Source organism: Peromyscus eremicus, chromosome 3 (genome assembly GCF_949786415.1).
Source record: "Peromyscus eremicus chromosome 3, PerEre_H2_v1, whole genome shotgun sequence".
NCBI lineage: Eukaryota > Metazoa > Chordata > Mammalia > Rodentia > Cricetidae > Peromyscus > Peromyscus eremicus.
The window spans coordinates 108574125-108599488 of record NC_081418.1 but is presented as its reverse complement, the minus strand read 5'-3'; the positions used below and the strand labels follow the sequence as shown (position 1 = coordinate 108599488).

Genomic DNA, 25364 nt, shown 5'->3' with positions numbered 1-25364 from the left:
CCATAGAAGTAAATTTTTGTAGGCTCCCATTTCACATGATGTGAACTCTCCTATTTAGCAAAGAGATACCCCAACATGCCTGAATCCTGGTTTATTTATTTATTTTTGTTTCAAGCTTGGCTTTCTTGTTTTAGTCTTCTCTGATGCCATACTGTCTTTTGGTCTGTTAAAGGCGCTGCCAAATTCTCTGCCAAACATTTTTATTTTATTTTTTTCCTTAAATATATAATTCTTAGGGTTCATGGTTTTAATTTTAATCTGAAACTAACAGATGAAAAGTTAAAAAGTGGTCTTTTTTAAAAAATATCTTGCTTGGCACTTGAATCTGTACTGTAAAACTCAGAAATGATTGCTGGAATGAATATTTTTGTTTATTTGGGGGCAGGGGTCTGGCTCTGTATCCCAGGCAGACTTTGAACTCACAATCCTCTCATTTCCATTTTTCAAGTGCTGGGATCTCAAGTAATGGCTCGCTATCACTTGCCACCACACCTGGATACTGGTATGGAATTTTATGTTACCTTTTTAGCAAATATCCACAGACCTGTTTGGAAGTCTTGATTTTACAGTCAAGATTCTATTACTTTCTCCCGATGCTTTTTACAGGTCTTTAAGATACAGAATCAGATTTTCTGGTTAGAAGTTCACACATCCAATCAAACTTCAGGCTGTCTGGGTAGAGTTCAAGGGGTGTCTTGAGTTTTTCTTGAGGTTTGATACTAAAAAGTCCAGATTCAGGGGCCGCAGGGCTGTTGATTTAGTAAGAGGCTCTAACAACACAGACGCCAGAGAATAAGTTTAGGAGCAAACAAAACAGAAAATCTGCACTTCTGAGATGACATCATAATGGGCATGTAAAGTTCTGTGAAAACTTTCCCCAGGAAAACTAGATCTTGAGTAGATGTTTACTCTTAGCTCAGTAACTCCAAAAAGATGGAGAGAATGGCTTTTTGGTGGGGTGGGTGGATGAGCCCCATGTATATTATCAGAGTGACCCACATGGAAGCCCCATATATTGTCACTGGATATTTCACTATGACCACGTTAATGAACTTCTAATTTTCAAAATATTATTGTTGGAAATAGTAGCCTCTGTAGTTTCAAAGACCTTCTAGCTTACTACAAATACAAGCAGGGTGTTCTTGTGATTGAGTTAGAGCCAAGTCTGTAAAACTAAATGGCAGACACAGAGGACAAGTGGGTTAAGAAAGAAGTTATTTACCACTTTAATAGGGCTGTCCAACATTTGGTCACATAGATCATTGGGAAACCTAATTGCTTTCATAGCCTTCCTATCTCACCAGAGGAGATGCGAATACTCTAGGAAAAAGCAAATCAAACATAGAAAGAGGTGCCATGATAAGACTTGTCACTACAGCACTACGTCGTTAACGATGTCAGACTTTGGATTTAATCGGAGGACACTTCTGCAGTCTAGGACAGCTATACAAAGCCCTAAGACATTGTATTTACAGGACTTGTTAATATAGGGATCTACATCCTACCATCCTGCCAGAGTCTTAACAGCATGGTGGAGCAGCTCCCTCAAGAATCCTCATTTGCTTATCTGTGGAAAAGCTAGTAGTTCTAAAAATACTTTCCTGGAAGAGGTTAGAACGGTTATTATATATCAATCGAATATAAAGTATGGTTATGTAAGCCAAGCTTGCATGCTAATATTGCACAGGGTAGAAAGCAATAAAAGAAGACAATAAGCTTCCTTGGGTCACCAGGTAGAAACAGAGGGAAGCTCTTGACTCAGTATTGTTAGGATGCCTCAGATTCCAGGAGTCCGTCTGCAGCTGGCCTTCCAGGGAGAGTGCCGTGTTGGATTCTCACACGGGTGTGTATCTTCCCCACCAAGAGAAAAAGAAATGGCAAATGAAACAAAACCGACCAAATATCCAAAACTGAAAGGGATACACCAGCCACCTCACATTGTGGTACTGTTCATTTCTCGAAGAGAATATATAATATTTCAAAATATTATATATATACATATATTTCAAATGGTACAAAGTAATGGTAGTTCCAAGTTAGAAGACGGTTGATCGTTCCTCATGATCCTCCAAATTTCACTGAGAAAACTCGTTTTTTTTTTTTTTTTTAAGCCATTTTTCCATGATGTTGTCAGAAAATCCCGAGTCTTCTTATGGGATACTTTGTTTCACAGAGTAAATGCACTGTGATTATCTGGTAACCAGTCAAAGTGCAAATAAGAGATCCATTTGGCTTGCAAGTTCGTCAGATACTTCACCTCCTCACAACGTATTTTCCTGTTTTATATAATGAATGCTTCTGTTAGGTTCTTGGGTGAATCTGAAACCAAAGGAAGAAAGGTATTTCAGTAAGAAAAGTAAGAAACAAAGGCACAAAGAAATGTGTTCATGCAGAAAATGAGGATGCCTTTAATTTTATTGTGTTGCCTCATTCAGGTGGTTGTCAACTTATGCTCAAAGCACGTGGAGAGATCCTTCATATTTCCATAAACCCATTAAGCTCCTCTGTGTCAAAACTGAGGAGAAAGATTCTTAGAGAAATGTCTATCCAGAACTGCCTTCATGGATATACAACCGCTGTCCAATTCCATGGGTTCTGTACCAATAAGGGTCCCACAGTTGGTTTTTTTCCTCAATGCTGCTATCTTGAATTTACTAATAAATTTTTAATGAGGACCTTGCATTTTCTTGTTGCACTGGGCCATGTAAATAATGTAACCAACCCCTGCTCCTATGGTGAGAACTTGAACTAGTCACCCCATGGCCTTGTGTAGTTGTCCTGTTGTAAGCCATTAAGGAGTGGCCATTGGTAAAGTCATCGCCTAGGTTAGTCCATGTACATGAAGGAACAGAGGAAGACCTTTATAAGATGAGGAACTATTACATCCAATGATGAGTGTTAACTGGAATCAAGAAGATGCCTGTATCTATACAAGCCAATTAATCCATCTCAGTATGGACCCAAAGAATCAAATATTAAGGATAAATGCATGCTCAAGGAACTGCTGGCTGAGAATATGAACAAGAACTCTAGCAGGCAGAAGCCAGCTTAAGGAAATAAGCTATTGTTCTTTATCATCTCAATTTCTTGTGATGTTTGGATCAAACTTAGGGTCTTGTGTGTACCAGGGTATCATAGAAGTACATTCCAAGTCCTCTTAATTATTTATAGCTTTGGAAAATGATCCTTCTGAGTCTAGGAGTACAAATAAATTCAAATCTTTCAGCGTTAGGTAGAACAATAATAAAAATTTGCACTCAAACATTGCTTGGTCCAGGTGGAGAATTGTATTTTGTATTCTATTCTTACAAATAAAGAGAGTTTTTTAAACCATTGTTTCCTTTATTCCAATGGTGGATGTAACCTTTGGTTGACAGTGTCCTCTTTTCCACCACAGAAAGGGATACAGTAACATCTACCAAACTGAATTGAAACAGCCTTTCTGTCATCACATCTTTCCTCCTTCCCCCAACACAGAAGACCAGGGACTCTTGTCCTGCTGCCATCAAATCCTGGAGACATTGACATTAAAATTAGACACCACAGGCTTACCCGTACTTCCAGACTAATATAATGATGGAGTTTATAATTTCTGAGGCAACTGTTACTGTGTAAAATGGTTTGTCTTCCCTTCCTGCAATTCTCTGATTCTTTCAGCCAGCTCCATGTCTAACACCTCTCCCTTCCCTTTCCATTGCTTTTTCATTTAGACAGCAATTTGATATCACTTCTTCGGAGGTTGGTATCCTCATCTCCCTCCCTTTCTGTATTTCAACTAGAAATTGAATGAAAATCAGAAGTGTAATGCCATAGTCTCTTAAAACATTTTGGACCTGGTAGAATTTTAGTAAAGAAGCTAGAAGGTGTCAAAACTGGTATTTTGCTCTTTCTTAAGTATAAAAAAAGTTGAGATAACTAGAATGGACATATATTGCCAAATTCAAAGTCATCATCTGAGGGAAAGACCAGGAGACCATGGATTCATGTTGGCCAGTCACAAGAACAGTGACTTGGCAAGATGGTTATTATGTTTTGTTGTGTCATTTAAAGTCTGATAACTCCTGGCTTAAGTGAAAAGAACTTGAGTTTACAAGACACACTAATTACTGTTTTTCCCCACTGATTTGCGCAAATCCACAGTTGATCGATTCTTCCCAAGGAAATCAATCAGACTACATTCTGCAATCTTCATCCTTTTGTTTTTCTTTCCAATTGACTATAATTTTCTCTGAATTTCATCTCTTTCCCTTTAATATCTTCAAAATACATGACATTCCATTTCCAGGTGTAGTTAGTATATTATTGCCAAATAGTTTGTTTCCTTGGTGGGGAATTCTGCTCTTCTAAATCAAGCCTATGCAGGGTTTCTATGTTCCTGAACATGGGTACAGCTTCACCAACATTCCAAGTCTTTGATATGCTATTTTAAATAAAAGAAGGATTAAGAAATATCTGGAAACCAAGAAAACGATTTTAGGCAATATTTAGTCTAATTTTGCTATTATACAACAATAAGAAAATTCAATCAACTAACTCGACCGATGATCAAGGTGGGGCAGGGTTAGTGTTTGCCATGGAGCTTTGCTTCTCCCTAGTGTGGTACCAACACTATTTTCCTTCACACTGAATCTTTGACAACATCTCAAACATGAATACTTCTTTTCTGTATCTTGCCTTCCAGAGATCTTCATTCTTCTTAAGATTTATCACTCCAGAACCCTTAGTAGAAAATGCTTTGCGTTATTCCACCTATCTTTTCTACCTCCTTAATTTATACTGTCTCTAAGACCCATGATTACCTAGAGTTTCTTTCACTGTGGTTTGCTACTCCATTCTGGCTGTAGTTTAGATGATACTGGGATTTCTACTCTCCAGACCTCCTTTAAAAATGAACACTGGAAATCTTTAAAGTAGACCACACAGTGAAACATCTTATCAGAGTATTCAAGAGATTTTCTGAGGTCCCTGCCACCCCCGGAAGGATTTTTCGTGGTTTTTTTTATTTCCCAGGGAAAAGAATCAAGTCTCTGGGAACTTTCTGGCAAAGACCTTTACCACGGAATTTATTTTATTTATTTTTATGTGGTAATGTGTACACACATGTTTTCTGGAGAGTGTGTGTATACACACACATGTGCATGGAGCTCATGTGAACTGTGTATTTTGAGTAATTTGTGTATTTTGAGACAGAGTCATTTATTGAAGCCAGAGCTCATAAATTTGGCAAGAATTATCACGCGCAAGAATAATCGGCCAGCAGGATACAGACATATGTCATCATAGCTTTTTATGTGGGGCATGGGAATCTGGATTTAGTTCTTTACACTTGCACAGTGATCACTTTAGCAACTGCACCGTCTCCCTGGCCCTAGAGTTAATATTTAAACCAACAGCTTGAAAGAAATGGTCACTTGCCATTTTAACAGTTAATACTTTAGAGTATCTTCTAACTTGTTCTTTTTTAAAATTATGGGCAGTGTTCTTTCTCAACCAGTCTTACATGTAAGAAGAAAATAAGTGGTTTCTTTTATTTTTCTTACCTCTTAGATAACAATAAAAATTGGACTCACAATAATTGACGTCCCTCTGTGAATTAAACTACTTTAAAAGTTAAATTGCTAGAGTCAATATTTGAAATGGGTAGGCACATATGTATTCTGATGAGGAAAACACACAGGGGTGTATGAAAAATTAGCATAGACCTTGTTTATCTAAGAAGTGATGTTAGTTTGCCACCTGCTCAGAATGTGGGCTCCTGGATGAATGTTCAGGCTCAGTGGCTATGTTTTCTGTTTAAAAGTTTTTTTTTGTGTGTGTGTGTGTGTTTTTTTTTTTTTGAATGTCTGGGAGCTCTCGGGAACTGAGCAGAGAAAGGGTGAGAGCAATGTTTGAATCCTCTCGGTGTTTATAAGCATAGCTTTACCCAGCATCCTCTTTGCCCACTCTAAAAGTAGACTTGAGAATTCTCAGATGTGCACACGACAGAACACATACACCCTCAGCTTTCAAAGTTGTAACAACCATGGTGTGTTTCTCTTGCACCTTCAGCTGCCTGGGTCGACCTCAGTGCACCCAGGGGGGGCCAAACAGTTGCTACATCCTCAGTGACAACAATCAGGTTCTGCACGAGCCTCCTTCGAGGTGGAAAGTGTCTGGAGCTGCATTACAACATGCCTGACAGTTAAAATAAACTCCAAAATAAAATAGAAGCTGAATTTGAATAAAAGTTGGACAGCTCTCAAAAAAGTAGCATGAACTATTTCTGAATGTTTTCATTTTTTAGTTAGTTTCACTTTTATTTTGAGCATAAAGTCTTTCAGAGAGTCTCTGAATTGGTATTCTTGGAATTTTCTATACTTGAATACTGAAATCATTTGAGTTGGATTAATTTTCATTAATGAGTTTTGGATTCTAAACCACTCTGAGAGCAATGGGGTACCTCCCATATAGGATACCAGTCATCAGTTGAATAAAGACTGAGACTTGGCATAAGACACATAAATGATGTGCTCAAATCAAAAGTGATTGGACTCTAATTCAGAGTAGCTTCAAGTGTTCTAGTTTGTCCAGGTATCTTTCAGAGAAAACATAACCCTAGCTAAATCTGGCTTCCTCCATCAGCTAATTAAAACAATTTCTTTTGAGGGTAAGTAACCCAAGCCTGCCTCACTTCTTTATGTTTCCTTATTTAAGTGTTTAATTGCAATGTGAGACAAAAATCTATGCTGAATTATTCAGAGACATAAGGATGCATATTAATAAGCTGAGGTGGTTCAGAAATCCCTCTTGACCACAGGTCAAGGAATTATGGCCATTTATTGGCCGCTATAGTCCATATGAGTAACCATATTTGATGCACCATTATTTTGTATCTGAAAAACTTGAGTGTTTTCATATACTATTATGTAACTTTATTTCTGATTTCTGTATCACACAACTGTGAAAACCACTTTTAGTAATTGACAGTATAATATTGAGAAGATCATATTAATGTTCATGATGTAGTGGCTAGAATTAAAAAAATTGAGTCACATTTTGTTAGAGAAAATCTAGAGTTTATCATGTGAACTTCACAACTGGTAAAGACCACTTTTAAAATGCCAAGGAATAAATACACACACATACACATACACACACACACACACACACACACACACACATACACACACACACACACACACACACACAGAGAGAGAGAGAGAGAGAGAGAGAGAGAGAGAGAGAGAGAGAGAGAGAGAGAGAGAGAGAGAGAGAGAGACTGAGACTCTCCAGGGCTGATATGGTGAAATTGGGTGGTACACAGCATAGGATGAAACTAACTGTTAAATTGTTTTCATGCAGCCGGGCGGTGGTGGCACACGCCTTTAATCCCAGCACTCAGGAGGCAGAGCCAGGTGGATCTCTGTGAGTTTGAGGCCCGCCTAGTCTACAGAGTGAGATCCAGGACAGGAACCAAAACTACACAAACTACACAGAGAAACCCTGTTTCGGAAAAACAAAACAAAACCAAAAAAAGGTTTTTCATGCCTTTGTACTAGTGGATAATCTCTCTTAAGTATCTAGAGCTCCACCCACTTTCTCCCCTTTAGGTCATTCCAGTTTCTACATGGTTAGTGGTTGGCTTAGCCACGTCACTCTATCCTGGTATAGCACCATAACACTGATTTTAATGGGTGAGGCAACCTCACCTACAGACTTCATTTTAGGAAGCTCCTGGTTTAATCAGAGAAATCAAGGAATAATTAATGACTTCACAAGTCTCTTTGTACTTCTTCAAAATGTCATTAAAATTCCAGTAAACATGATTGTTCTTAAACACAGTCTTTTTCAGCATACTGCCTGGATGAATCAAGTAAGTCAGGTGCTTATCACTCTGAGCAGCATTTTTGGAAGATGCACACCCCAAGTAACTACCCTACTGATGTCCCTCCCTTGCTTTATTTGTGACCCTGGAACATAAATAAAGAACCACGCCATGCGAACAGAACAGGTCAGGTTCTAACTCTAACTTCTAATTCATGGGTGGACACTGACATACCCAGTTCAGAACATGTCCTGTTAAAGGAAATCTCTCCTCCTGTCTCATTCAGAGCTCTTCTGACTGCTGCTAACACAAGAGCGAAGTGAGTAGTACAGTTTGAAACAAGGACACAGTATTTGAAGTGAACTTACTCTTGTGGTCTTAATTTTGTTGCCTGTGGCACACATCCATCCAGAATTGTCAGGGAGTGTCTTACATTCTTCTCCTTCTAGGCAGGGCTCCATCTCACACCACCATTTCCCAATCACTATGGAGGCTGTGGGAAAACAGGAAACAACCGTATTTGTACTTTGCCAAATAGCCCTGTGCTGATGCTGTATCTCTCTTCAGGTTTTAATATTCTCTGCAGTACAGTGGGTCTACTTCCATCTTCTAAGACTGGATAGGAAATGCATATCAAGAAAACAAGTATAATACACAATAATGAAAATATAATGGTGTTATCATCCTGTCCAAATTCACCGCTTATAATTCAAAAAGATGAGGAATGAGAACATTTTTTCCTTGTGTCGCTGTGTCTGAGACAGGGTCTTGCTATGCAGCTCTTCCTGGTCTGAAGAGAGACTTACTCTCGGATTTTGAGGGATTTTGACTCACTGCTTTTTGTAGGTCAGGCACCCTGTGCTATTTCTTGCTAGTTAAAGGGACAAAGAGGTGAGTATTCTTTAGAATGACTAACGTATTCTTTTCAGAAACACCAGTTTATCCATCCAGCATTAGGTTTATCCCTTAGCCTAGGGCCTTGGAGAATTTCAAAGCCCCAGCAAAAGAAAAAAAAAGTGAACTGAAAGCACAGAAGCAGAGTTGTAAAGTACAAATCGAGAGTAATGATAAAGACAGGTTGGTTCCTTTGCAGTCAAAGGTACGGCTGGTATGGGGTGTGCTGTCCTTTTCATGGGTTTGACGAGCTGTGGAAGAACTATACAAGCCAAACCTCAGATGAAACTGTCTTTCTGGGGTTATATCTAGGATGGTCATATTAAGACACTGGCAGGGGATATTTATGAACACACACACACATATCACATTTTTTTTGATAACGAGACTTTATATACTAGTGAAAAACAAGTGCCTGTTATCTCTGTGGCTTATCACTGTGTTAGTTCTTCACAAATCCATCTGGGTTTGCTCCATTCAAAGGTCTCCAAATAAAGGCCCAGAGAGAGAGAGCTCAGTGGTTAAGAGCACTTCCTACTCTTGCAGAAAACCTGGAGTTCAGTTCCCAGCACTCACATGGTGGCTCACAACTGGAGTCTATAACTTCAGCTCTAGGGGCTGCAATGTTCTCTTCTTGCTTCAAGGGCACCAGTCGTGTGCACAGTATACATACATACATGCAGACCAACACTTATATTCATAAAATAAAAATAAGTAGATCCCCCAAACAACAGTAACAATAAACACACTCAAATGGTGGCCATGATTTTTTTTTTTTTTGGTTATTCTAATTTTATACTGGGTCTTCAGCTACCCATCTGTCCCACCTCCCAACCCCAAAGGTATGTCTACCATGATTTTAAATCATAGTGATAAAGAAGCCAAACAATACTCATATGTGTCTCAGAAGATGAATACTAACAAGTAGGGAAGGAGGAACACATTAAAATTCTCCAGGCTTCCTGTGTTAACTACAGGGATTAGATTTCTATCTCAAAATTATGTGGTATACACACCCAAACATCCACTTGCATTGAGGCCTTCCTTCTTTCACACTTTTTTAAATTAAAAGATTTATTTATTTTTATTTAGTGTGTATGGATGTTTTGCCTGTATGTTTGTCCGTACAGCACATGCATGCAGGCATGCAGTACACAAAGAGGCCATAAGAGGGCATCAGATCCTCTGGAACTAGAGTTACAGATGGTTGTGAGGAACCCAACCCCAGTCCTCTGGAAGAGTGGTTGGTGCTCCTAACTGCTGAGCCATGTCTCCAGCCCCACTCCACACTTCCTTTAGCTCACTCTTTCCCTCCTTTAGATTTCACTGTGTTACTTCCACGTTGCTTTGAATTAAATCACTGGACAGGGTTATATAGACAAAATCATATCTGCTCCTTTATAACATGAATTTAAGAACATTTTCAGGGGCAATTTTGCCACATTTCATGATTTTATTTCATGTGGAACAGACCAATGCAACTATGATGCCTAAATCAGACATAGTAAAAAGGTATCCGAGGTCAAAGTTCATTAAGCCTTCTATCTACATACAGGATAGCATGAAGGTAAGACAGACAGATAAAAATCTTCCACATGGTTCAGGATGATGACATGAATGTCTAGTTATTTTCCTCGTTAGTATCAGTGCTCTACAACAGACATGGGGAAGGGTGAGGTTTTTATGGCACATGTAAAAGAGCTTATCCATGCTGATGAATGGATAAGAGTATTAAGTAAGAGAATCCAAAGTTTCTACAACAAAGAAACAGTGTCATGTTGAGAAGGAACAAAAATAAATGATAGAACGTCCATAAATGTGAGATAAAAATAAGGCTCTGCTGGTATTTATTGAAAACCTGTATGTAATATGTGGTTCCCTTCAGCCGATGTTTAACCACAGTTTGTTCACATTTATTGCCAAAGCCGATGTTTCTCTTTTAAAGCCTACCCCGTATTTCCATACCAGGTCCCTAAATTGAAATCACTGTGAACAGACACTGTCCGACCTTCGCTCTGAGGAGAAGGCTGCTTTCTCAACAATCCTTTACCTGGGCATGTTGTCACATTTTTTTTTTTTCTCATGGAGGCATAGTAATAAGGAATACCCAGCCATGAGGTCAGCCTGTAACATGTGTGCCTGTATCCAGTGCCCTGTGCTCTCCCTCTTCCTTCAGGCAGCAGCTCTCTGCCCTCTTTGAGCTGACCTACTTTGCTACAAGCTACTACCAAAGCAGTTTCCCTTTCTCTGGGGCACTGGTGTCTCTAAGTAAATGTATAGACAGACAGACAGAAAATAATCTTTAAACTCATGTAGTACTTTTAATGCAACACTTTAAAGAGCTGCTGGCTGTTGTGGGAAAGGCTCTATAAGGATGAAAATGTCCCCAGATGTGTTTATAATAGTGAAACATTTGTCTTGTGGCTTCCTTTTCAGAATGAAGCTGCTGATCCGCCTTTCCTCTCTAAGTGTGGTTCATCATCCAGCACTGCTTTGTTTGATGGACCATCTCATCATGTGGACATCTTCATGCACACTTCTTCACATCCTATGTCAAGCTGCAGTCCCTAATTCTGATCCTTTTCATACACTCATACTTCCTGCAATATCTTTTATATGATTCACAAAGAGAATTTCAAACTATCCTTTTCCTTTATCCAAACTGGAAGTTATTTTAAGCCTTCAAACTATGGGAACAGTTAGAATCTGTTAAACTTCCTAAAATAAGCTTGTATCAATGCGATTTAGCTATTTATATGATATTTGAAAAAAAGGAGGTACAATTACAATAAAAATATAAATATAAAAATTATTTTTCCTGCTTGGTACATATTTATGAAGTAATATAGAAATCACTGTATACATTTAAAAATATTCTAAAGACTTTGGTAGATTTTCTGAAATGTATTCAAATTTCATTTCTTAATTGTCTCTTAATTTTAAAAACTACATTTGTAATTAACACAAGTTTTTGCTTCCATGCTCATTTTTCAACATATTGATTTTTATATAGATATCATAGATTTATCTCTGAAGATAAGATTTGGAGAATGTGTAGGAGTTTCTGTGTTGTGCCTCAGCTTAAGAGATCTGGCCCTGCCCCTCATCTGCCACAAGGTGGTGTGAGTGAGGGAGAGAAGGCCCCCCTGACTTCTAAAAATTCTTATTAGTATATGTAAAACTGTTTTTTTCCAAACTGGAAATTTTTAAACTTGAAATGCTTTTTATTTTCTTAACTTCTATTTATTTACTATGCAAATATTTACTTATTTATTTTTATGTGCATGAATGTTTTGTCTGCATATATATATATGGACCACATAGGTGCTTGGTGCCCACAGAGGCTAGAAGAGGGTGTTGGATCCCCAGAAATTAGAGTTGCATATGACTGTGCGCTGCCGTGTGGGTTTTGGGAACTGAACGTGGGTCATCTGGCCAGGGAGCACTTGTAACTACTGATCTATCTCTCTAGTCCCCCATTTTCCCCCCTTCCTCTTTTTCCTTCCTCTTTCTTCTTCTTCTTCTTCTTCTTCTTCTTCTTCTTCTTCTTCTTCTTCTTCTTCTCCTCCTCCTCCTCCTCCTCCTCCTCCTCCTCCTCCTCCTCCTCTTCCTCCTCCTCCTCCTCCTTCTTCTCTTTCTTCATCATCTTCTTCACTTTTTATATTATTTATTTTATTTTAGGTGTAAATACTTTGCCTGCATATATGCTGTGCATGCCAGGTGAGCAGTACCCTGTGGAACTAGAAGGGGTGTAGGATCCCACAGAACTGGAATAGCAAACTGTGAGCTGCTATGTGAACACTGGGAAACACACTCAGGTCATCTGCAAGAGCAACAAATGCTCTTAACTGCTCAACTATTTCTCCAAGCCCTTCAGCCACTTTAAAAAATTTTAGTTATAATAAATCATTATGGCTTTCATTTTGATATTTTCACACATAAACACATTTGTATATGTACTGCCCGCATATCCATACCTGGTACCTTTCCCTCCCCTTTCTTTCCTTCTTTCCTCTGGTCAATTTCCTCTACCCCAAAGTCCCCTTTCTATTTCCCCCCCCCCTCTCTCTCTCCGTTTTCCTCCCCCCTCTCTCTCTCTCTCTCTCTCTCACACACACACACACACACACACACACACACACACACACACACACCTAGATTCTACTCATGAATGAATAAAACGTGTTTGTTTTATTACCTCTCTTCCCCCCCATACCTTCTTTTTAGACCCTTCCACCCTCCAATATAGTCTACTTTCATTCTTCATACTTAAATATATATATTTATTTAAATATATATATATTTAAAAATCTAGATTCTACATCTGAATGATGCATAATTGTCTCACATTATAGTAGCTAATGATACCAATAACTGGTACTTACTGAATGTCAGTCATGTGTTTCTATATTAGTTTTTTTTTTTTATCTTGAGGATCTTTATTATGTAGTCCAGGTTGGCCCACACTTATGATCCACCTGCTTCTGCCTCTGAGGTTTAACATTACAGTGGTATGTCACCACTCTTGGACTCTGTACTAGGAACTTAAAATGTATTACATCATCCTCACAGTGGTTACTGTGGAACCCTAGTGGTTAGCTTTCCCAGGTTTACAGGTAAGAGTGGCCCCAGGCCAGCTTAAACACAATCCTTGCAGAGCTCACCTTTTTATAGTTTTGTGTTCAGAATTTGGAGAACTTAAAACAATTATTGATTGCTGAGTGAATGAATTTTCCCTGCTATATTACTGCTGAAAATAATTTCATGTCAAACAAACACCTACAGAAAAGAAAAAACGTTCAGTGTCTGATGGAATTAGTTTTGGCACACTTGCTGCTTCTCAGGTCTGAGATGCTCTGTGCTCCATTTCATTAGTTACAACATTGTAACAGAAATCCCCACCAGGGAACAATTTTGGGAGTGAGGGATGCTGTGTGGCAGATATGTAACTGTGACAAGGTCTTTTCATCTCTTAGAAAAACCGAGTTAATTAAACACCATCCACAAAAACGACTTCCTCTTATCTGTAGTGATTATGAAAGGGGGCCTTTAAGGTCCCTTTTAACCCCAGGGTTCTGGGATTTGCTCTGTGAATGTGTCACATGCAGGAAATATCAGATCTTCAGCTCTTTTAAGGACGTTCATGTCTCCTGGAGAGCTTCTTAAAAATCACTAAAGCCCCTTTAATCACGAGTCCTGGATTTCTCCCTTAAACCAGATCATACTGCCACGGAGCCAAAAAGATAACTGTAAGAGGAGAATCAATCCGCCCTTCAGTGAGAACCTAGATGGGCGCGCATGCTTTTCCAACGCTGCTCCTGATATCACTATTGTCATTGATGAGGGGATATAGTGAGAAACTAATCGGCACTAAGTTTAATAAATATAGCACATGAGGGTCATATCGAACAAGAACAGAAATCCCCTTTTTATCGTCTCAGCAGACGGCAGTTGACTCTCAAGCCAGGAAATGCTTATCGATGCACTATCGGTATACTGAGAGTGATAAAGAACACAACAGAGGCCCGCCCTACAGCTTCAGTCTCGATCAAGTTTCTTCTCAGAGACACTGGTGTTGTTCGGCATGAAGAAATGGGCACAGTGATCTTCTGAGAGCAAATATATTACTATGCTAAAAGAGCAGGCTGGCATGGGGCGGGGTGGGGGGTGGCGGGGTGGGGGTGGAAATAGGAAAACGTTAATATACTCTGGAAGTTCTTCAGAGCGGGAAGCTAGCCTTTTGTTTGTTACTTTTCTTGAATGGGGTGAGTCACTGAAGATTCTAGAACCTAGATTCCACAAGCAAAAGTGAGACCTGAGTAAAGGGTGCTTGAGGAAGATGAATTGGGCAGCGCTGTGAAAGAAGGAAGAAAAGACCAAGAAGGAGCAGACGCGCCAGTGATGTGTCACTGCTCTGAAGACAGACCTTCAAGGTTTTTGCTGTTGCCATTGTTTTTTCAAACATTTGTATAAAAGATATTTTTTTTCTAATTTTTGAGACTATGATATAGTTACATTTCTACCTTCCCTTTCCTCCTTTCAAACCCTCTACTATACTTCTCCCCAGTCTCCTTCAAACTCCTGACCTCTGGTAGGTGTTATTGCCTGCATATGTATATTCCTATGTATAATATTAAGTGTTTTATTCAGGGCAGACCATTTGGCACTGGAGAACCAATTGGTGTGCTATTGCCTCTACTGCCTGGGGAAGACCACCTCTCCTGCTCCCAGATTTCCTCAGTGCCTGTAGTCCTTTGTAGAGGGTTGTGGCCTCGTGGCTTTCCCCCATCTATTTAGCATGTCCATTGCTCTTGTCTTTGTTCAGCCCCAGTTTGGACAGCCATGTTGGTGAGACTTTATGGGTGTTGCTTCTGATGTTAGTAGGCACCAAAATCTCATGCCAAAGTCCCTAATTCTCTGATCCTCACAATCTTTCTGTGCCCTCTTTCAGAACATTCCCTGAACCTTAGGTGTGGAAGAGTTTTATAGACGTATCCACTTCAGCTGAGCTCCACAACTCTGCATTTCAATTGGTTGTGGTTTTCTGTATTGGTCTCTGTCTGACAGGGCCTTCTTGAAGTTGCTGCCTCCCTACCTCAGCCTTTCAAGTATCCAGGAAAGCAGGCACTGCCATTATGCCTAACTAACACAAAGGCTTGATTTGGGGTTCCTGCAGTAAAACACCTAAGAAATGCAGAGGTAACAGTGTCAGAAGCACTGGAGAAAACAGTGTGGTCAGGAACGCCAACACCTCAGCTGCCCCTCTCATGGCAGCGCACAGTGGAACAATGCACCCACCTATTAGTTCTAGGTGTCACACTTCAAAATCAGGCAATCTGTATATATTTGTTTTCAGGGCTAACCATTTGGTATTATACATACAAGCAACAGTATATGGATTGAGCAGGTTGGATTTACATATTTAGGAGCAATATAATTTGTATGTGTGTGTGTGTGTGTGTGTGTGTGTGTGTGTGTGTGTGTGTCAAAACAAAGAAAAAGAGACAATTTATTTGAAAGAGAGTAAGGGTGTTACATGGGAGGGCTTAGATGGTGGACAGAAATGGCAAAATGATGTAATTATGTTATAATCTCAAAAATAAAAAAAATGCACCCAATCTTAAACTTCCCTATATGAGGGGTATGAATAGCTGATGGTAGGTTAGCAACTTACAAATGAATGCATAAAATCTGAAACAGAAAGAGAAAAAAAAAGTGCCCCAAACAATGGGTTCTGAAGCACAAGGCAGACGGTGGCATTTAGTAAATACTCAATACATTTTAGCTGTCATTTCCACTGGTGTCATCATGTTTAAGAACTCTAAAGAATAAAATCACTCCAGGCAGAACAGCAGTATGTCACAAGTTAGCAAGTAAACTACTGATCTTCAGTATTATGCCAAACTCCCAGCTTGTTTTTATGGCTTATGAGAGTCTGAGACTAAATTAAGTGGTTGAACATGTGATCACATTCATGTCCCTAGAAGATTGTAAGTACATCAATCAAGACAGGTTTCCACCCTCATTTTTATCCAACCTGTCATACAATGGAAGAAACAGCTACAATTCCATAGGGATGGGACAGCTTTCCAGCCTGCCTTTTTGCAGTTGTTGGCACACAATTGCAGTGTTTTTCCCCCCAAGGGACGTGTAGTAGCTCTGTGTATGTCACTGTCTTTATCAAAGCAAACAGAAAATCAAAGCTCTGAATACCCATCCCTGCAATTTCACCAGACCCCTCTTCTCATGATCACACATTTAAGGATATGATCTAGCCTAGAGGCATTATATATTGTCAAGTTCCATGGTATGTACTGAATGATGTGCTGAATGACATGTCTGTGATACCAAGCCTCAAGTTTCAGTCTTTACTACACCATTCATTAGCAACATAAATTTCAAACATGGCTTGGTTCAAGTCTGAGGTTCCTCACTGGTTATTGTGAATTTTAAATGAAATAAAGGACTTAGCATACTTCATAATAAACAATGTATTCATCAGATGGCAGTTATTCTTATATGCATGTTCATTATATACTGTGCATGAATTTACCCATGAGTTAATGCTTGATCTTCAGTGGAAGTTTATACGAGTTCTAATATACATACATCACCATATCTATAATATAACATGTAAATTATAACACATATGTTAATATTAAATATTCCATAACATCCATGGAATGAATGGGTGAGGATAGGTTTGGCTATCATTATATTCTTCCTGCAATTTTTTTCTAGGACTTTCCAGACATTTCCAAAGGTAATTTACTTTCAGAAAGGTGTCAGTGAAGGTGAAGAATGTAAAATAAGTAGGACAAAACCACAAAGACTGATACAATGTCTCTGGGTGATATTGTTCCCCGAAAGTATTTGGAGAAAAGTATTATACCTTATGCATTCAAAAACTATTTATTGACTTTTGTCCTAGACATAAAATAAAGAGGCACAGTTTCCAACTTTCAGCCACTTCTTACAGGAGCTACATGGGGTGTAAAGAATAGATAATATTGAGAACCAAACTGTGCTGCATAAAGATACAATATACTTTTGGGAGCATGATAAGTGGATCTGATTTAGATAAGTAGGGTGGTAGTGGCAAGAGTATTTCTCATTGATGAAATTATTTCATCATTAAGAAAACTTCATAGTAGAACACACAAGCATATATTTTATAAGAGAAAGGGGTAGCTTTGCATGGATGAGAGGGTGGAAGAAAACCAGAGTCCTTTCTTATCGTCACTGGCTGTTCCGAGCTATCTTACCAGTTGCTGGGGCACATTTATTGCTTTCAAAAGCATTCCAGTGACAGAATATTCCAACTTCTGCTACTCAAGGGAGAACTCCAAACTCTTGTCACCAGTAAGTTTTTCCTTCTTAAGCTGGACACTGAGTCCAGGCTTACTCTGCAGTTTCACTCCAGGATAACTCTATTCATGAGTCCAGTAAAGATCCTAACACTGTCTTGCTTTGTTTGGGTGGGCAGCTTTCTATAGAAGTAGGTTCAGCTAAATGTACTTTCACATCAGTGTAGGTTCAATTTTGTGTGTGTATGTGTTTATATGTGTACAAGCATACATATGTGTGTTTACCTGTGGAGGCCAGAGGTTGACACTGAGTGCCTTCCTTAATCTTTCTCCACTTCATTTACTGAGGTGGGGTCTTTCTCTGAACTTGGGGTTCACTGGTTTTATTAGCCTAGTAAGCCAAGCTCTGGGCATCACTTGTCTCTGCCTCCAGAGGACTAGGATTACATTTGGTGCCTGTCTGGCATTTATGTGGGTACTAGTGCTGTGGGATGTTCTGTATGGCAAATGTGTTGCTAATTAGTCAATAAATAAAACACTGATTGGCCATTGGCTAGGCAGGAAGTGTAGGCGGGATAAGGAGGAGAATAAAGCTGGGAAGTGGAAGGCTGAGTCAGAGAGACACTGCCAGCTGCCATGATGACAAACAGCATGTGAAGATGCCGGTAAGCCACGAGCCATGTGGCAAGGTATAGATTAATAGAAATGGATTAATTTAAGCTCTAAGAACAGTTAGCAAGAAGCCTGCCATGGCCATACAGTTTGTAACCAATATAAGTCTCTGTGTTTACTTGGTTGGGTCTGAGGCTGTGGGACTGGCAGGTGAGAGAGATTTGCCCTGACTGTGGGCCAGGCAGGAAAACTCTAGCTACATACTAGAGATTCAAACTTTGCTCCTAATGCTTGTACAGCAAATGCATTACTTGCTAAGCCGTCTCCACAGTCCTAGTATATGATTTTTAATCAGTTGCAAGAGGAACATAAGGATCCATGACTATTAAATAAATTTCATATTTCATATATCCCGAATCTCAAAATTTAATATTCCATAGTTAAGACATTAAAAGTATCTTTGAAGTTCACAGACTTTGTTTTGTTGAGGCATAAATGTTTCCAAAAGTTCTTCCATTGTCCACTATAACAAACTTGGCACTCTTCTCCTCTGATTTTAAAGCCAATATATAACTACTTTCTAACATTCTGACCATAGAGATAAATATCAATAGAGAAGGAGCATCACCCATAATCTTGTATGGTGGAGGCACACTTTTCCATTTGGCTATGTTTTCTTACAACTTTAGAAATGGCTCCTTGGAGGACTACATTGGTATACAAGTATTTTCTCAATTTAAAAAAAGTATTTTGCAAAGGTATTAGGCTCTCTAATATGGTTTTTGCTAGAATTGCTACAGATTTACTATAATCAAATAATGTCAGTTAAGTATGCTTTCTTCTTTTCATATGCAAAGTAATCACTTTTATGGTTATTGATATATTAAAATATCACTTTTGCTTTATTTTGCTTTGCAACTGATCCGGAATACTAAATCATGCCCAGAAAATTCCTGGCATCAAGTTCATTTGCAAACCCAGCACTCATGGTGTTGGCAGTAATGGGAAAGTGGCACACTGATTGTAAGGTCTTTCATTTTAATCTCACTCCCACTAGAGAAGATTGATATAAATAAAATTTAAATAGAAAACACATTTCAGATGCCAGCAGTGAAAAAGACTTTGTCAGCCTAATGAAAAGGTATCAATTTTCTCCACTTTATTCAATAAATTGTAAGTCATTTTCTAAATGGATTAGATTAAAGGAAAGTTCAAACTCCCAGGGAGATGTTCCTGGCATTGACAAGACTTTAGACAAGGGAGAAAGAACAGGGTGAGCAAAACCTCTCAGGCCACTTCAAATCTATAAAAATTGATACCAACGAGGGCAGAAGTGTCTCTAACCCCAAGCTCACCTACTGCCTGCACAGCCAAATCCTGGAGAATTGAACAAGACACACTGCTCTCTGATTTCATTACGATGTCATGGGTGGCTGAGTGAATTACAACTGAGGATGGAATCTTGGGAGAGTGAAGTCGAATCAAAGCAGGCAGGTCTCAGTGTCATACACGCCTTTCTCATAGACACGTGTGAATGCATTAATTCAGATGTTTTTACAAAACAAGAGAGCAACATGCTTTAACACTGCTCTGGTCCTGGTGTCTCTGGGGAGACCAATGCCTTTGGGTTTGTGGCAATGGATTTAACTTCAGAATAAATAATGTGACTTTCATGTGAGGATAAAATGTTTAACCAAGGATCATAGAGCAGTCAGATCTAATTTAATTTGTGTGAAATATCAACATAATTCTCTGATTACTTATTTCTGCCACTTTGAAGTAGTTTCCATTATCTGTTCAGAATGAAATATCTTCTGCCATCAACCCCTTGAGAAGTAGAAAATCACAAGTGATGATTTCATTTTCCTCTACACAGTTTGATTCAACTAGCATGAATATTTATTTTTTAAATAATTTGTTTAAAAATGGTATTAGATGTATGGGTATTTTGCCTGAATGTATGTCTGTGCACTATGTGCATGGTGGAGACCAGAAGAAGGTGACAGATTCCCTGGGACTGGAGTTACAGATGGTTGTGAGCTGTCATGCAGGTGCTGTGACTAGAACTCAAGTCCTCTGGAAGAGCAGCCACTGCTCAAGTATAAGTTAGCTAAGTTGGAAGGCAGACATAATGTTTTTTTTTTTAATCAAAGTTCCATAATCAAATCTAGAAACTAGAATGGCACCTCATAATATAAGGGCAAAGAACCCTGGGAGGCAGGAGAGCTGTGGGGCTTCTGTGCTTTTTGCTTTTTAAACTCAATATACTAACAATAGTGATTTTGTAATGGTGATAGATTTTGAAAAGTCACCATCTTCTTATGTAATATGACACTAATTTTCCATTTTTGAATAATGAAAATGGCCAAAGTCTTCTTTGAAATCAGTGCTCACGTCTTCACAAAGTAACTTCAAGAAGTGGTCTGTTTCCTCAGCTCTTCTACCTGGCTTTGGCCATGTGACTTTCTCACTCAATAGCAGATTAGCAAATATCACATGGGAAGAGGATTAAAAGTGATGGGCTATCAAAGGGTCACATGAGCAGAGAGTAGCTAGCCCAGGCTGGGCCCTCCTAGAAAAATCAGATGTGTTTCAGGGAAATGGGATATATTACAGCCCAGATGAACTAGGTAGTCAGCAAATACAGTTCTAAAATGAGCATGTCTAAGTAAACATAAAGAAACAGATCAAGCAAAGAATAATAAAAAGAGTGTGGCTATATAGCAAAAATCTGATGCTGGTATAAAAGTGACGAGTTAGAAAAGAATTGCTATAGAAATGTCAAGAATCCTCCACGCAAACCCCAAACAAGGGTCCTCACAAACTATAGTTTGGTTTTCTTGGTGCATTTTGAAGGGATCAGGATAAGAAGCCTGTGCAAAGGAATCAAAAGTGTTTAAAAGGAAAATAAAACAAACTCCAATATTAAGAGCCTCAAAGAACAAAAAACTGGGAGGGTAAGAATACACTGGGTCCTAATTAGGGATGTTATTTTAGAATGTGTAGTTTTGGGGATGGGGGATTTTCTTTCCATCCAGTGCTGACATTACAGTTACAGAATTCTGTCTCTGAAGGCACTGATGCAGGAATTAATCAACTTCATCCCCTAATTAACCTCCACACACACTCTGAAAGCAATCCCAAGCAAATGATTTGGGTAACCAACAACAACATCCCTAAAAACAAATCACAAACCAAAAAAACCAAAACAAAACCTAGAAGAGGAACTAGCTGACAGAAGGAAGAGAAGGGCAAATGAGGTGATGTGTGTGTGTGTGTGTGTGTGTGTGTGTGTGTGTGTGTGTGTGTGATCGAAACACATTACATACATGCTTGAAAAATCTCACAGGGAAACTCCTCATTATGTATAATTAGTATATACTTGTAAAAAACTTTAAAGAATTAAGCAACTTATGGCAGGGCATGTCCCAATGACACCTGGAACACCAGCCAGTCCCTTTCCTGGCAGAGGAGGATGTTCTTGGTTTGTGATCATGGTGATCCTAAGAAATTATGAAATGAATTTGACTCAAAGGTCAAAACTTTGCAGCTTGTGCACTAAACCCATCTGAAGATTCTGCTTTCCTCTCTGACACAGTGGTTTTTAATAGCTGCATTTAATTGCCAATGTTGAGCTTGTACATTAAGTTCCAGATTTCATGTTCTGAATAAAGTGGAAAAATTGAGCCACTCTGAAGTGGCAAGTTCATAATACCAAGTAGTGTTTGTTTACACTGTCCACTTGCTCAGTGGTTTCCCCTTTGTAACAGCCCTGACACTGACATTGTGTGCGTGCACCCCTCCACACACACACCACACACACCCCACACAGATGCAACCTCACTCCACAACATTTGCTGTAAGTGCTCAAATCCTGGTTTAAGTGCTGTTCCCTAAACACCATTCCAAATGACTAGAAAACACAATTTCCTTTCAAACGAGCAACTATGAGTGGCATCGTGTTCCTCAGACCCTTGCTATTCCTCTGCTTTTCTCCACACATTATTCTCAGAGCTTGCATGGATTTCTGGTCATTGGCCATGTAGTCTAGACTCCATGACTTCCTATCTCAAGTGAGATGCTTATTTTCAATGGTCATGTAGTAAGGGAAAAGAGTCAGAGATGAAGAAGTTAGAGAGAAAAACACTTGCAGACATCACAGGAAATCTATCCATCTTCCCTTTCCATAGCTAGTTCCTCCGTTTTCTAGAAAAATCTGCAAATACTTATGAAGATATTTAGTCTTCTTGTTAGCTTACTCAAGAACACAAATCTGAGTCACACATCTGTGTGAACACCAAAGAGAAACAAATTTCTTGGGGCCCAGACCCTCTAGAGTTCCTCTTTCCCTTCCCCACTCCCTTGTGAGACTGACTGAATGTGAGTGGGTTACTTGACCTATTCCACCACTCAATTTGCACAAGAGAGAAATAACTGATTGTCTCAAGTTCCCGAACAGTGTAAGACTTTTCTTGACCAACTTTTGACCAAACTTCAGTCTTCTTTTAGGCTTTTATTGTATTTTTCCTGCTGCTTCAAAAGTTTAGGCATTTCTGTCCCCATATATCTCCACACTAGGCTGTACATTTCTGAAGGCTAGGGACTGCACGTCTCCATCTGTGTGTTTAAGGTTCCACACAGAGCAGATGACACACTGAAACTGTGGCCAGAACTGTAAATTGGCTACAGAAAAGCCATTTCCCAGCCCTTTCTCCCATTATAATTCTTACCCCAGAATCTCGACACAAAAATAATTTCCTTGTGGATGAGGCTGGGCAGTTCTGCTGTATAAAAGCAACTTAGGTCTTTTAGGGAGAGTGCCCTGGAAAAGTCCTCATTTCCTGTCAGCAAAAGGCATTTACTACTGGCCTGGTTTTCCATCTTCGGACTCCTGGTTTTGTAGGTGTATCTACTGAATGTAGAGATGGTAGTTGTAACTACAGCCACCTTCAAGGGAAATTCATAAAATTGCTCAATACGGGCACTTAGCTTACTAAACTCCTGTTGATGGCTGATACCTATGGATTTCTTACATAAGAATTATCAGTTCCTATTGTGTAAGCTGCTATTATTCAAGCATCCTAGGACTTACTGCTAAACAGAATCCTATGTGACACCCATGTACGCAGGGAGCACTTGTGGACTCACTGCAAAAATGAATGGATCTAGGCATACGAAGTACAAAGCCAGAACACTGCCATCACCCCTCCTTTAACACTGAATGTGCACAATGAATATGATTGAGGACAGAATATTTTAATACTACAATTCAGACATCCAGCTGGCTGATTGACAACCCCGAGAGTGGCTTTCTGTCCTTATTATTATGTGCGCCTCCACTTTGCATACATAATCACAATGTCCTTCTCAACACAGCAGATGCAGAAGATGCAGGATGGGCACAGCTGTATGTCAATCAGGCATTTTCGTGGAACACTTGAGTGTCAGTGGTGATGCTGGCTTTTCTTAATTACAATCTAGTATGCTCACAATGGAGCATTTCTAATTGTTATGATCTAGAGAAGCCAAATTCAATTTTGCTAAGCGATTAAGATCTATTTTTCCATTCTCTGCTATGATCCCAGCAGAAAAGGACACCGCATAAAAACTGGTGCCAGGGGGGAAAAGCTCTTCCTGGGTCTGGCTGCATCTTGGGAAGAAAATGGGAGACAGTATCAGCCATCAAAACAAAAATGGAAAAACAGCAACCAGAAGAAAGTCTGGTAATATTTCTTAGCTGTTAGTTTAATGTTATTTTGACTCTACCAGTATCAGGCTGAAACCTTCCCCTGCTGCTGGAGTCACGGAGAGCGAGACTGAAGATCTTTGGGACCTGACAGGATTTGTAGGGAAGGCAGGTGTTCAGCATTGTCGCTCGTTCTTCCCCTGTGCCCTTAGTTTTCAAGCTGGCTTCAGCTCAAACACTGAAGGCAAAAGGCATTTTCATTCCATGTTTTGAGATGACAACTTTCCTCGAGGAAAGAAATGCTCAGTGGGGAAACATGACTTAATGTGAAATGCTGAGGAGGACAGCAGCTGGGATGGTCATGAGGTCCTCTTTCAGAAATCTCATCCTTCCTGTTATGAACCTTACTGCGGCACTCATCCAGAATAGGGATGTCCAGGCCATAGACTGAGTGTTTGTCTTCCCCTCACTTACGAGTTCCTATGTGGAAACTCTGATCTGAATTGTGATGGTGTGAGGTGGGGCCTCTGAGAAGAAATTAGGACAGGAGAACAGGTCTCTCAAGGATAGAATCATTGCCCTTATAAAAGAAACCCCAGAGAACTTTCTCTGTTTTCTTTCACACGAAGATAGCAGTAAGTTGGCAGCTTATAACCCAGAAAAGGCTCCTTACCAGAGGTTGTCCATGCTGGCATTTCAGTCTGTTTGGCCTGGGCAAATAGGAGACATGGATTTCTGCTGTGCAACAGATTCCTCAGGCTATCATGCTTTGCTAGAGTCACCCAAACTAATTAAGGAAGCCCACAGTATATTAAAATTCTTCATTTCTGAATGTATCCTCCTTGGTAAACCAGTTACTACAAGACTATTAGATAGCAATGAGCAATTATCTTAGTCCATTCAGATGCAAAAACAAAATACCATAAGCTTGACAGAGAAAAACACAGAATTTTATAGGTCACTTCTGGGAAAGAGAAGAGTGAGTCACTGGCATGTTTATGGTCTGACGCAAAGCCACTTCTGGTTCATAGATAGTGTCTTCTTGTCACATCTTCAAAGGACAGAAAGAGACAGACGGTTCTTGAGGCCTCCGTGATGGGAAAACCAATTTGTTGTTGATCTGATTTCCATTAAAGCTCACATCTCCTAACATCATGCCAGTGATTGGGAGTCAATAGAAAGTCTTCAGACGGATACTGAGACTTCAGCAGTAATCTTCTAGGCTCCATACTCTGTGTTTTAGATCAAGATGATGAACAGCTGGTTTCATATGGACACACCAGTACATATTATTTGGGAGTAAAAGAAGAATTTTTTGATATCTAAAATTGAATTTGATTTTATCACTGATGTTAACTACAGAAGTAGTTGCCACATAAAAGCTTAAGAGTGTCATTGACAAATCAAAATGATCAGAAACCAACTTTGTGGTCAGCTGCCACTGGCTATCTTTCTGCCGAGCAATAATTCCACATTCCCCACTCTAATAGAAACCATTGACTAACCCTTAAGGAAAGCTTGTCTCATGCTCTCAAATCAGGGTGGCTTAGTGCTGGCCTCA

General features: G+C 39.4%; 1 protein-coding gene across 1 annotated transcript in view; it reads right to left on the bottom strand.

Moving 5' to 3' along the window:
* Positions 1–2091: 2091 nt before the first annotated feature.
* The window catches only part of Tafa1 (TAFA chemokine like family member 1), a 513270-nt gene continuing 489997 nt past the window's right edge, over positions 2092–25364 (bottom strand). Inside the window, exons 3-4 of the mRNA XM_059258260.1 lie at positions 8173–8297; positions 2092–2319 (exon numbers count right to left, since the gene is read on the bottom strand). Of these exons, the coding sequence (XP_059114243.1) occupies positions 2302–2319; positions 8173–8297 (143 nt within the window). The 3' untranslated portion in view covers positions 2092–2301. The remainder of the gene's footprint in view (positions 2320–8172; positions 8298–25364) is intronic.